This window comes from Charadrius vociferus, unplaced genomic scaffold, assembly GCF_000708025.1.
Source record: "Charadrius vociferus isolate BGI_N301 unplaced genomic scaffold, ASM70802v2 scaffold2219, whole genome shotgun sequence".
Classification (NCBI taxonomy): domain Eukaryota; kingdom Metazoa; phylum Chordata; class Aves; order Charadriiformes; family Charadriidae; genus Charadrius; species Charadrius vociferus.
Window position 1 is genome coordinate 8,639 of NW_009649895.1, and position 13,024 is coordinate 21,662.

The 13,024-nt window shown below is 51.5% G+C and overlaps 1 protein-coding gene across 1 annotated transcript in view; it reads right to left on the minus strand.

The window, feature by feature from the left end:
• Window positions 1-11,960, minus strand: part of SENP1 (SUMO1/sentrin specific peptidase 1) — a 15,911-nt gene extending 3,951 nt beyond the window's left edge. Inside the window, exons 1-14 of the mRNA XM_009891106.1 lie at window positions 11,936-11,960; window positions 11,384-11,543; window positions 10,230-10,389; window positions 9,819-9,922; window positions 9,493-9,740; window positions 9,258-9,312; window positions 8,879-8,917; window positions 8,702-8,786; window positions 8,262-8,414; window positions 7,904-8,035; window positions 7,236-7,439; window positions 6,278-6,357; window positions 625-709; window positions 136-231 (exon numbers count right to left, since the gene is read on the minus strand). Coding sequence (XP_009889408.1) covers window positions 136-231; window positions 625-709; window positions 6,278-6,357; window positions 7,236-7,439; window positions 7,904-8,035; window positions 8,262-8,414; window positions 8,702-8,786; window positions 8,879-8,917; window positions 9,258-9,312; window positions 9,493-9,740; window positions 9,819-9,922; window positions 10,230-10,389; window positions 11,384-11,543; window positions 11,936-11,960 — 1,626 coding nt within the window. The remainder of the gene's footprint in view (window positions 1-135; window positions 232-624; window positions 710-6,277; window positions 6,358-7,235; window positions 7,440-7,903; window positions 8,036-8,261; window positions 8,415-8,701; window positions 8,787-8,878; window positions 8,918-9,257; window positions 9,313-9,492; window positions 9,741-9,818; window positions 9,923-10,229; window positions 10,390-11,383; window positions 11,544-11,935) is intronic.
• Window positions 11,961-13,024: the final 1,064 nt, after the last annotated feature.

Consider the following 13,024-nt stretch of genomic DNA (forward strand, 5'->3'; position numbering starts at 1 on the left):
CACCGGAAAGGGAACAAAGAAGGGGGAAAAAAAAAAAATCAAGGGGGAAAAAAAAAAAAAATCAGAATATGGACCCACAAACGCCACGTGCCCGTCTCTCCCCGAGCACGAGGGACACACCAGGGTGGGCTTTACCTGCGTGAAGTTGATGGGTTTGTCTTTGGTAATGCAGTCGGCGTATTTGCAGGCGAACATCCCGCAGTCGCTGCCGTTCATCTGCTGCGGGATCTCCTTTAGGGAAAAGACACGAAACCGTTATTTCCAGAGGAGCCCGTCCTCACTTTCCGGCTTCTAAAGATGACGAGGTCCAAGCGAGGGACCTCTCGCAAACAAGTCCTAACGAGGCAGGTCTGCACGGACGGGCGAATGCCAGCGCGAGTAAGGGGAGATGAAGACAAGAGGGTGGGCAGAGGAATCGAGGTGGCACTGGGGCAGCCCCGGCTCCGGAAAGCCTCCCTAATTCCACGTAGGATGGGAATCTGCAGCGAAGCATCCCACCACTGGGATTTGTTCACCCCCTAGAGTCACCGGGAAAACGCGTCCGTCGGGAAAACCAGCTGGGAAAGAACCATCAGGGCAAAGAACAAAGGCAAAGAGCAGGAGAGACCCCTTCCCCAAACCTACCTGACTCTTCTTACTCAGCAACGACCAGCCATTAGCGTCGAACTCTTTCCTTTTCTTGTCAAGACTTTCCTGTTTTAAGTATTGCCTGTAGGAATAAGAGAACAAAGAAAGCTTACTTTAGAGGAGCGGGGGAAACCAGCCAGTACACTGTATGTCAGTTTACCCACGATGTCCTCTGCCCTGTTTGCAGAATTAATGCAAAAATGGAAGTCCAATATTTTCGTCTCGGTATTGGCCATTTTTAAAAGGGCTCTATAGACCCGGGCTTTGAGGCAGTCCAAAGAAAGACCAAGCAGAACTTAAAAATCCATCCAAAAAAAGTACCTGCCAAGCAGAGAGTCAAAACCGCAAATAAACCAGCGAGAACAAATCTAATTCATCGGAGAGCGACTCAGGGCAGAGAAAAGCTCGGCAGCCACGGGGCTGCCTCAATGGGCTCCTGCCAGCGGAGCGTTACACCCGAGGGGAGACTGGAGAGCTGAACTCCGTCCTGTGAACCGGTTCTGCCCGGGTTTTGAGGATCTTAATCAGCATAAAGGTAGAGAGGAACAAATTTGTCACAACCTTAGCAGCACCCCAGCAGCTCTGGAACAATCACCCTGGGGGGGTAAAGCGTCAAAAAACCACCACGAAGCTCCTCTCCGGGCTGGCGGTGGGTTCAAGCGCTGGCAGATGTTCCCCTGGAGCTCTTCTCCCAAGGTTTCCCCTTCCACTCTTGATTTGACGTCTTACCACAGCAGAAGACAGATGGCAAATGCTCTCAAGGAGAGGCAAACTAGGGAAGATGACCCCGATTTTCTCCCGTAAGGCCCAAGGCGTGGGGACGGAGGGGAGACAGCTCTGGGAAGAGCCACACCGCAGTCCCCTCCGAGATGGTTTCACAGGGACTGAGTCAAGCGGAGAGCACGAGCGGGAGAAGGAGACAGCCGTGGCGGGGGTGGGATGTCAAATACCTTTCCCAAGCAGAGGGTAAAGAGCCACAGAACCAGTCCCATTCCAGTTCCCAGAACCGGAGAACAAGGAAAGCTCACGGGTACTGGCCCATCCCCTCTGCCCAAAGAGGCTTCCACCAGTTTGGCCTCAATTGTACCACTGGGAGAACAGAAAAGTGTTTTGTGGGTTTGGGTTTTTTTTTGCTGCCTCCTTGAAAAAGTTTAGAAACTCTACCAAGACCATGCCTAAAGTACGCCCGTGCGTTTTCCTTTGCAGATATGAACACATTGAACCATTCCCTTCACTGGGAAGTATGGAAAAAGGAGCTCAGGAAGGACACAGACATAAAAGTGGACCAGAGGGAGCCCAAGGAGATGAGGTGATGCGCCCAAAACATTCTTAATGGCCCTGAAGAAGCCCCTCTCTGTTGGCTGCCGACGTCACTAAGTGACATTCAGCTTTGCAGACACCTTCTGCTCATCTTAATTACCAAAAGGACCGGGAAGATCTACAGAAACCATCTCCCTCACGTTTGGCATCTTCTCAAAACTACCCGAGGAGCCTTCTCACTGTCGCGGCTGTGATCAGAAAGTTTGGAAAGGAAAAGCAGGGGATTAGATGCTGCTGGCTTGAACGGAGGGGTCAAGAGAGCGTCTGGCGCGGAGAGGGAGGCGGGTTTGGCCGCCAACGCGGGGAGATGTGCCATCTTTCGGAAATCTGATCCACAAAGACTTGGCTAAATCGCGTCTTGCTGTTAGTAAACGCTGAAACGCAATGGGAGAAGGTGGCGATGCGACCCGCAGGGATGATGTAGAGTCAAACTTGCTGCTTTGGTGCCAGTCAGAGGATTTTCTCTACCATAACTCCAAAGAACTACTCAAAGAAAAGCTCTCCTGGGCTGAAGAGTCCCCGAAACACGCAGGAGCCACTGAACGAAGTACTCACAGTGGCAGCAGAACGACCCAGCAGCCTCTCAACATGAAGCCAACCTCTTCCTAGTGATCGTACGTCTAGAAAACAGCCAGGAGTAGGTCTTGCTGGGTGTAGAAGTGTCAAGGAGGGGAGTTCTCCCTCCTGGCAACCCCCCCTGCCCCTCCCCGAGAGCAGATCAGGTCCAGTCAAGCGTTTTCTATCAGCCTTCATTAGCTGGACGCACACTCCCAGCCCAGTTCCCCAGCACAGGGTCTGCTGGCTGCCAGCGACCGCTGTAATTGCTCTTGGGAAGCTCTCTGCTTGGCTGCTTTGCCTCGGCTGCAGTTTGGACAAGACCAGATCAGCAGGGGGTAAATCTCAGGAGAAAAAAAAAAAAAAAAAAAAAAAAAGAAAAAAAATAATCCCCTGTCACTGAGCACGAGAAGTGCCCATAGCTCATCTCCAAAAATAAAACCTAATGGACGGAGAAGAAACTCCCTGCGACGAGTTCAAAATCCGGGTGAGCAGAGCCTCCAGTACGGTGGCTGGAGAAAGGGAGCCGACTATCTGCACCACAACACAAACGCGGTGAAAACGTTAATTAATTAAACGGCCTCGTTTCAATGGCAATGAAAAAAAAAAAATCCTAGCAATTACTGCCTACCGCAGAACCCACTTGAATCCTCAGCTAAAAAAAGAGCAGCAGCACACGGCCCACTCCGTTCCGCACATTAGAGACGGGGGGCGAAGCTGGGCAGATAAATAAAGGGACGCATCACGCGAGGAACGGGGACGAGACTCCAAGCAACGTCCCCACGTGGAGCGGATCTGCACATACGGAGCAGGGGCGGAGAGAGGATCCGAGCGTGAGACTCGTCTGGCAGACAAGGAAGAAACCGGTGAAGTTTACATGATGCCGGAGCTTCAGCGAATTAAGCGACGGGGTGGCTTCGGCGCGTCCAGTTTTATCTGCGACTACCCCAAGCCTGAGCTGCGATGCCGACGCGCGCACGGCAGCCAGGAAATTTTGAGTTGTTTTCTAGAAGAGCGAGGAAATAACCCACTAAAAGCGGTTCACATTAACTGCGACCATCACCTCTGCGGGTCCCTAAAAGCAGCAATCCGGCCTGCACCCGGAGAGCAGCGACCATCAGACACAACCTGTACGAAACACGGCACCGGTCCTGCCTGGGTAACAGCCTGAGCCACCTTTTAGAAAACGCCTTAACTTAAAACCATGAGACAACTCAGGAGGCAGAACTTAATTGATGAACTTTGTCAGGACCTCAAGGAGAAAAAGCTTGACGCAGAATCATGAAGCATAATTACACGCTAAATCAAACCCCAACATGTCTGAGATGTCCCATCAAATACTGCAGGGCTTTTAACCTCAGTTTCCTAAATCTGAAAATGGATTTTTGCCCTCTACAGTGCTTCCACACACAAAACCCTGACCAGGTGCCTCAGGGAACTGTTGAAATCAACTCCACAGCATACCGCTAAATGTCTGAAAGCCTTCAAGTAAAGGGCACGTAAAGGTAAGCATTTCAAGCGCTGCTGCTAGCAGGAGATAAGAAGATTTTATGGGCATGAGTCGCTTTGTGCGCTCTATCCCCTAAGCTTTCCTCCAGCCTCAGTACACTAGAATCAGGTTTTTAACTAATTTTAACAGGTTGGTTTACGTCCGCTCCGAAACACAGACCCTTTCAGCAGAGCTGAGAGACGGAGCACCCTGTTTCCCCAAAGAGAAACCCCCCAAACCAGAGGCAGCTTTCCTAAAACCCAAGAAATGGATAAAATCAGAGAAACAGAGGATTTCTTAACGTCCTCTCCAGGTCTCACCCCCATGTCGTGTGAAAGCCCAGCTGCTGAAACAAAGCACGGCAGCCACCACACCACGAACATCTCTGGTCCCTGCTCACCCCGAGCCTGCCCTGCGGCCCTTGTATTTAACCAGTTACCGTCCCTGTGCCTCAGTTTCCCTCCTCCGTAAAGTCTGGCTAACGGTATGACACTCACCACCTTTAGGAAGCTCTAAAGATTGAAAGCATGAAAGGGTCACTAACCATGAATAGGACCTCCGTCCCTTCTTCCCGGTGTGATCCTCCCACTGCATTCAACCAATAAAAGCCTCCTAAAAGGAAACAGAGGGAAAACAATTACGTCCAGGGCAACAGCGACCTGAAATCACGGCTCTCTACCACTCACCCTGCGTGGCCGAAACACCTCGTATCCTCTGGTACTCTCTACTACCAGTTTGGGGATCTGCTCCCTCATCCCCAACCCCTAAACGAAGCACGGGCAGCACTCCTGGATCCCCCTCTCACCTCCCAGGTGCTTCGTGTCACCAGATGTCCGCGCTTTTTTCCTTGAAATCAAAGAAATTCGCGTTGAAAGGAACTGATTTCACCCAGACCATCCCTGCCCCGAGGCAGGCCGGCTCTGCTTGCACCGTTCTTAAACACAGCAGGAGAAGCCACACTGCGAAGCTAAAAAGTGCTGCCCTGAGCCATTTCCCATGATTTGCGACTTTTCCTTTCCCTTTCCTCCCTTTAGACCAACATCACAGAACAGTGCAGAAAAGGAAAACAGCTATTTTCACAGTTATTTAAATGCACGCAGGCTGCAAAACACCTGAACTGGAAAATGAAGGTGCTAAATGGACTGGAAATGGCATTTGTCTGCTGTCTGTCTTTATCATTATTCACATTCCTTGACTGAATGAGTGACACCTCCGCTGACATACTCAACCTCACGCCAGAAGACTCAGGATCAGATTCCCAAGTCGGCGTCAGAGCGAAGCTGAGACAAGAAACAGAACCGATGGCCGACCCAGGGTCAACGTCGGAGCGACAGAGGAGCTGGCGACCGCGTTTCGTGAATCGCTTTGCAATCTGGTTTGTCTCAAACCTGACGCCCCTACGTGACCTTCAAAAAGATGGTGGTTTTTCACCCCAAGCCCAGCGAGTAGCTCATTTTTAATTGCACTCCATACAGCTTCCAAATATGGGAAAAGAGTTCTGGATTTCACACGCAAGCACCTCTCTTCTACAAGAGGCCGGAGAGCAGGCAGCCAGCTCCGCTCCCTCCTGGAGCGTCGCTCCGGATGGGAAAGCCGAGCTCTCCTCTGCAGTCTGAACACAAGAAGAACAACTTTCCCCCAGCTCTGGTTTGGAGGCACGGCATGGCCTGTAACGCCCTGCCGGAACTCTGTACGGAAGAGACCTGTGCACACCTTTATCCACGGCCCGATGCAAGAGACAATCCCGCGCCCGACGTATACCATCGCGCTCTCCAGAATCTGTCTCACAGAAGTGCCGAGCCACCGAGCCGATGTGTGCCACAGGCAGGAGAAGCTCCCACCTGGAGGAAGGGGCCAGGAGATGGCATTTCTTCAAGCAGCTGAAGGACAAAGCGAGGACCCCTATCCCTCAGCATCCGAGAAGGCGTTTTCCTCCTAAAGATGATGCCCAAGACGACTCTGCAAGCCTGCTAAAGCCTGATGTTCTTAAAAGAACAGGTCTGAAACCTGTCTATACCCATGAAGATAACACCAGTCTGACCGAGGTCTTCTGGGAAGAGGCGAGGACAGGGCATTGGCACAGGACTCTCGCAGACCAGCTTTGTCACTGTGGACCACATCAGCAACACGGGGTGAAACGCGAAGCGTGAAAACCAGCATGTTCCTCTGAATCCTCCTTTCAGGACCCAGAGAGGGGCTGTCCCCACGGAAGGGTCGTCGCTTCCAGAGCGAGATAAAAAGCTGTCCGGTTTTTAAACAGGCACAACTCAAACAAGTGTTACTCACAACAGTATCCTGCAGGCTTCGCTGTTTATTCCACCCATGGAGTCATAATAGGTGATGGTTTTTTTCCTGAAGTCTACCACCTACACAAAGAGAGATTCGTTAATAACGTGCAATACAAGGAGCTCAGTTCTTTCCCAGGACACAGGCTCTGCCGACAGAAAGAAGACAGTTTAGATCATTCCACAGCAGAGAAGGATTTCAGAGGACTTCTACCATCCTCACTACAGCCCTTCCCAAAATCCCCCCTCGCTGCTGTGTTCTTTAACCACTTGAATCTCTAAATCAGCTAAAACACAAGAGCATTCTGTTACCCTTATCGTTAAAGCCGCAGACAGATAGGTTTACGGAGGCTTTGCTCCACCTGACATGTACGTTCTCAGCAGTTCAAGACATGCGTCCCCCAGGTGTTTCTTCGGGGCCCCCATGGCTCATTTCCACCCCACCGCTCACCCAGGTGAGCGCCGCCTTTCGGGGCAGCTTCACAACCCTCCGAGGGGGTTTGAGCCACGGAGGCCGACGCAGGCTTAAAAGCCACGCGCGATCTGTTACGGGAGAGGTGCCACAGCCAAGAGAAGGGACGGAACAAAGCAGAGGCAGAGAAAGCTGTGTGCTATCTGTCATCTAAATCTTTCTCAAACGATCCCGTGGCAACGTCTCTAAAGACGAGTTTGTGGGAACGTGGAAACGAGATCTTTCTCCGGAGAATAAGGTGCCCTAGGGTGACCTTCACAGCTGTCTATTTTTTCTTTCAAGACTAGAAACACACCCCAAAAAAAGTTGCAGCTATGTTTTTTACTGGCTCTAGACTTTGATTTTAAGCACAAACACAAATTTTCCCCCCATGCAAACACCTGACAAATGCATCACTCCAAAGCCACTACATTTTAGCCTTAGCCAGGTGGGTTTATAGGACGACCAGCTCCAGCTACGCTCTCCTGTGGACAACCAAAGCACTCACTGCGAGGCACCAGTGCACTCCCAGATGAATAGGCACCAAGAGGAGATCCACAGAGAAGATATCCACTTTTTTAGTCCACCGTTTCACGGCTTGGTACCCCGCCGTTTTTAATTTGGTAAAGAAGAAAGTATTGAACGCATGAACCGCCGGCAAACCCTTCTCTTTGCTCCGCTCCATCAGCAAATTCATGTAGAAATTAATTATCTGAGGGGGGGGAAAAAAAAAAAAAAAGCATTCAGGACATGTTAAGTGTTGACACGTCTGCATAAGGTGCTCTGCCCCTGTGCAAATTTAGGTAAGGAATTGGTTTTCCCTCTACCTGTCCCTCTGTAAATCCCTGGAGGGATTTACAACAGCTCAACAGCCTTAAAAACCTTCAAAAATTCAGGATGCAGTCTCCTATAGTTAAGATTTCTTTTTTTTTTTTTTTTCTTTGCCCTGATCATGCCCATGGTCAGCCCCACTCCTCCCAATATTATTTCTTCAAACACCTGGTCTAACACAGGGCTTTCTCCATAGATTAACTGCTCCGGAGCGCGAAGCACAGCCCACACCTACTACTCACTGCGACTTCTCTCAGCACGGAGAAGGCAGACACGTTTGCTCGCTTTAACCTACTTCAAATCGCCGAAGAAAAACATCTCAACAGCCCAAGGTAGACTCCTCACCTCATCGTTGAGCCAGTTCAGATTATTGAGGGTCTGAATGTCTTTCCGAGTGATCGTTAACCGAAAAGCTTCACTCAGGACCTCATCCTGGTTCCCGCCTCGGAATACGTTCTTTATTTCCTTTTCCATTTCCTACAGGGAGGACACAGACAACACGGGAAGGGAGAGTTCCTGCTATTCCCATCACAAAGGCTGGACTCAAACCCAGGTTCATTCTTTGCTCCTCAAAGGATAAACTTGCTCCCAAACGTGCAGGGCAAAAGGGAAGAGCTATCTGTTGCTGTGCGCGGATTTCCAAATTTAGAGCTTTTATGCACACAAGCGTCTGTTTGCGTACGCTAGACCTGAGCGGACTCACCTCGGTGATTTCAGGGAACTCCTCTTCGCCATCAGCTGACTTAGCATCCTCCTTCTCTTCCGGCACCACTGTGACAGGGATCTCCTTCTCGAGAGGTACTCGAAGATTTAAATCCACCAGATCCTGCACCGAGTGTTCCTGTTCCTGCAACCGCTGAAGGAGAGACCTTCAGATTAAGTGGGGTCCAAGGGAGTCACCGCTCCGGGGCTTGCGAGGGAGCTACGTGGGGCCAGTTGCTCCAGGAGATGCAGAAAGGGGCACCAAGGGGGAGCATTTATCCTGGTCACGGCACTACCGAGAGCTCTGCCACGGGAAGGGGAAGACACCGCACCCCGAAGGAGTCCATTTTTGCCATTTTTCCATTTCCAATTTGCTTTCAACTCTGCGGTTTAACATTTGGACTTGTAAAGACTGTTCTTTTAGTACCTGCTCGCCCTTACCTGGCTTTGCAGCTGTAAGGCCAATGCTTTCTGCTCTTCAATTTGCCGCCACCTCTCCCGAGCTCGTGAATCATAGACGCTGGTCCTGAAAAGCACAGTTTACATTAACAAATCAGTGTTTTATTTCTACACGTGAACACTCACGAGAGAAAAACAGAGCAGAAAACATGTACTTACAGTTCTTTGATCCAGAGTTCTGCCTGGAAGAACGGGAGGCTAGAATGGGGGGGAAGAAGGACAGGTATAAGTGGGGTTCTTCACATGGAGAGTAAGTAATTGCCAGAAAAGTGATTTGTAAGTATCAGCCGAGGACATCCTGATTGCCAGAGAAAGAAGAGCTACAGACTGATCCACCAGCGACTTGCAGCTGGGTCTCGAGAAGGAGGTTTGATACATCAACACTCAAGTTCCTGCAACTACAGCAAACTGGTCTCCCTTCATGAGACGTTCCGAACGCCACCGGTCACCTTTTACTCCGCATTCTCGCCTCTCCATGGTATTCAAAAAGCAAACGGAACCCACCCCTTCTTCCAGACACCATTTTACAGCCTCTTACCTTGGTGCTGGCGTTCTGGAATCCTTTACCTTGAGCAAAATGACAGAGTCCGATCCTAGAGAGAGTGAAGTTTATGGAATGCTGTTATCCTCACAATTACAATCCACTTCCCCAAGGAGCCCAAATACAGAGGGGGAGGGAAAAAGTGGGTTTGCCACAATACATTTAATTGCCAGGTTTGGGGGACTTGTTTTGGGTTTGGTTTTTGTTTGGTTGTTGGGTTTGGGTTTTTTACCTTCAGACTGTGTGTTAGATGCTGGTAGATTTTCTTGCTGATGCTGGGCTGTGGAGTTACTGGACTGAAAGAGGCTGGAGGGATAGCTGGGGGGAGAGTAGAGCGACGGTTTGTGTGACGGCTGCTCCTGCGCTCTGAGGACGCCGGCTGCTGAACTGGCTGGTGCGACGCTGTGAGCTTCAAACAGCTTTGAGTTCTTGCTGGGAGTTTCTTTCACTATGGTTTTGCTGGAATTGGAACACCTGGACCTAGGGAAAAACAGACAATAAGTTCCTAGCGGACACGTGCAGCGCTGTCAGCTGGGACAGAGCATTTTACATACTCACAGGTGGAAGGGGAATAGCGAAGAGGGCTTGGATGTGGAAAATTGTTTTCCTGTGACCATCTGAAGCAACTGCCTGTAGATCTCTCGCTCTTCCTCTCGAACAGTCTGCAGGGAAATAACCAGACATGTCTGCCCAACACGATTTCAGCAAAGACACCACGAATAGCGAGCAGATACACGTAGAAGTAGAGATTTTATGGGTGCGAGAACATCCAGGGGTCTTGAAGAGAGATCAGCCTTGATCAGACCAACTGCAGTTGAAGTCTGAACGCGAGCAGAGCTGAAGCCAGCTTCTGGCTGGAAGAAGGAACGAATCCAGAGCCAGACAGTCAATTAGAGCCGCCTCAAACGCTTTGTGATGCTCAGAAGATATCTCCCAACCCACCAAAAGGTCTCCCAACCTTTTCTTTACCTCTTCCGCCGTGCTGATGAACCGCCGGGGAGTTTTCTTGGGGCTAAGCAGGCTGCGGCGACACGGCCCGCTCCAGGAAGGACTCTGAGCGGGTTTGATCGGAAAAGCCGACGCATGGCAATGGTGGTTTGATTTTCCTACAAAACTGTTGGACGTCCCACTGCGAGGAGAGAAAGAAACGCTTTATTTTGATTTCCTGCTTGTTTTAGTCCGTAACCTCATCCTCCCCAGCCAAGAACCGGGTTAACCAATTGTGATAAAAAAATTAGTATTTCATTCGCATTTTAAGAACTGTCTCAAAGCTGAAGTCGGGCTCTCCACCGGCGCTATCTGAAACAGTTCCTGAAGCCCGTGCGGCCAAACCGATGCCACCAGGTGGCACTGCGAGGCTGAGGAGCCACCGCCTGGAAACCCCCGGCCAGACCTTCCCGCCAGATCCACCAGCTCCCGCTTCCATCCACGCACCACAAAATGGCTGAACCAGGAGACACCGCTCTCGGCGTTGGAATTTATTGATAAAAACAGAAGGTCCCCCCTCCCTCGCCTTGCTTCTCCTCTCGCCCACGCTGAGGCTCACCTAACAGCCCATGAAAAAAAATACACACGGGTCGATGCAGTGTTTCTCCCGTTGAAATTAAATTTCCCTCTTTGCAAATACACATTGGATTTTCAGGAGAAATAAAGACCTGATCCGGTTTGGAAAGGTGTGAAGCAACACGAGTTTATACCAGCTGCAAAAATAGCTCCTGCACCCAGCACCGCCTGCACGAACCAGCACGTTTTCATCACAAAATGACGCTGTGTTATTTCTCCCCCAGTTTCCCAGTGGTGTAACGATGTTCCCGTTCTCATCCCAGCACTCCCGATACACTCAAAACCGACCTGTCACACCACCAGCTCCTGCGAGAGACAGGTTATGCCACGCTCTGCTCTCTCAAAACCAGCGCTCACGCCTTTTATGAAGCAGCTTTGCCACAGGGAGGTTTATAAGCAGCAAAAAGCACCTACTGAACTGGCCAACCTTGACCCACGCAACTATTTTCACCCTGAATTCACCCTGTATCGACACCGGCTGTTTGTGTGGGTAAAACCCCCACCTGAAGCTCCCCTAGGGCTCTGCGGGGATGGTTTAACATGAAGGGAGCTGTACGCACCTGGGGTTTTTGCGAGCTTCAAGGTAAGAGCCTCGGCTCACCCTCGGCTTCTGCGGCACGGAGCCCAGAGAGGGAACCATGCCCCTCCACTGCCCGTTTGCGCTGGAGCCAAAGGCTCGAGGCTCCCCCACTGCCCGGTAGCTCTCGGGGCAGGGGACTTCTGCAGGGGAGAAACACGGCAGCGGTCAATAAACAGCCACATCCTCCTCTCCAAACTGCTGCGGGGAGGGAACAGCCAAAAACCTGACACTTCAGGGCAGAAAACAATGTCTTACCTGGGCTGTAATTGAGAGCACAGGATGCATTTCCAGCGGGGCAAGCAAAACCGCCGATCTTGTTGGGCAAAAACTGTGTGAAAAGATCGTAGCATTTATTAGAAGAAAGCACAAATCAATCTTAAACCCCAGGTGCCACAAAACTGGGGGGGCGGTACAGACACGACATGTTACAGCTCCTCCCCAGTCACATAGTTATAAATTAGTGATTACTGATGCAGACTGGTGTAATAACACACCAGTGCTGGTCTGACAGTGCAGCCAAAGTGTCACTCACTCTCCTGCCCCCTCCTAAAATCCATTCTGCTGGGCGCAATGGCAGTTTTAACAAGGAGAGAAAACCCAAACACTGTTTTCATTTCGTTACAGGGCAAACATTATCAGCTTCACATCTACTCTCCCGACTCCTCCAGACGCAACTGCAGCGTCAAGATACGTGCACACACTTGCTGAGGCCGTAAGCTGAGCACACCCATGAGTGGGTTCACTGTCCACAGGCAGATTCCACACACCCTTTTAATTTTACACACCTGTCAGAAACTAACAGCACAAGAGGGGCTCTCGCAGCGCAGAAGTGTTGGGCGTTACCAAACCGGGGCTGTGAAAACCCAGAAAGCCCTAGGCAACCTCAGCTGCATGCCCAGCAGCGTGGCCAGCAGGGCGAGGGGGGGATTCTGCCCCTCTGCTCTGCTCGGGGGAGACCCCCCTGCAGTGCTGCCTCCAGCTCGGGGGGTCCCACCAGCAGAAGGACACGGAGCTGTTGGAGCGGGGCCAGAGGAGGGCACGGAGATGCTGGGAGGGCTGGAGCCCCTCTGCTGGGAGGACAGGCTGGGAGAGTTGGGGGGGTTCAGCCTGGAGAAGAGAAGGCGAAAAAGGGGAGACCTCAGAGCCCCTTCCAGTGCCTAAAGGGGCTCCAGGAGAGCTGGGGAGGGACTCTGGATCGGGGGCGGGGGGAGCGATGGGATGAGGGGGAATAGTTTTACACTGAAAGAGGGGAGACTGAAATGAGATCTGAGGAAGAAATTGTTGAGTGTGCAGGTGGTGAGCCCCTGGGGCAGGCTGCCCCGAGAAGCTGTGGCTGCCCCATCCCTGGAGGTGTTCAAGGCCAGGTTGGACGGGGCTTGGAGCAACCTGGGCTGGGGGGAGGTGTCCCTGCCCAGGGCAGGGGGTGGCACTGGATGATCTTCAAGGCCCCTTCCAGCCCAAACCCTTCTGTGATTCCCTACGGCACAACACCCTGCCACAGCCCTGCTCTCGGCTGCCTTCGCCCTCACAGCTGGATTGATGGCGGTGCTTTGCAAAGCCTGAAAAAACCCACCTTAAAAAGGAGTATTAGGGGGAGGCAGCCACCCAATTTCCCCCGTAG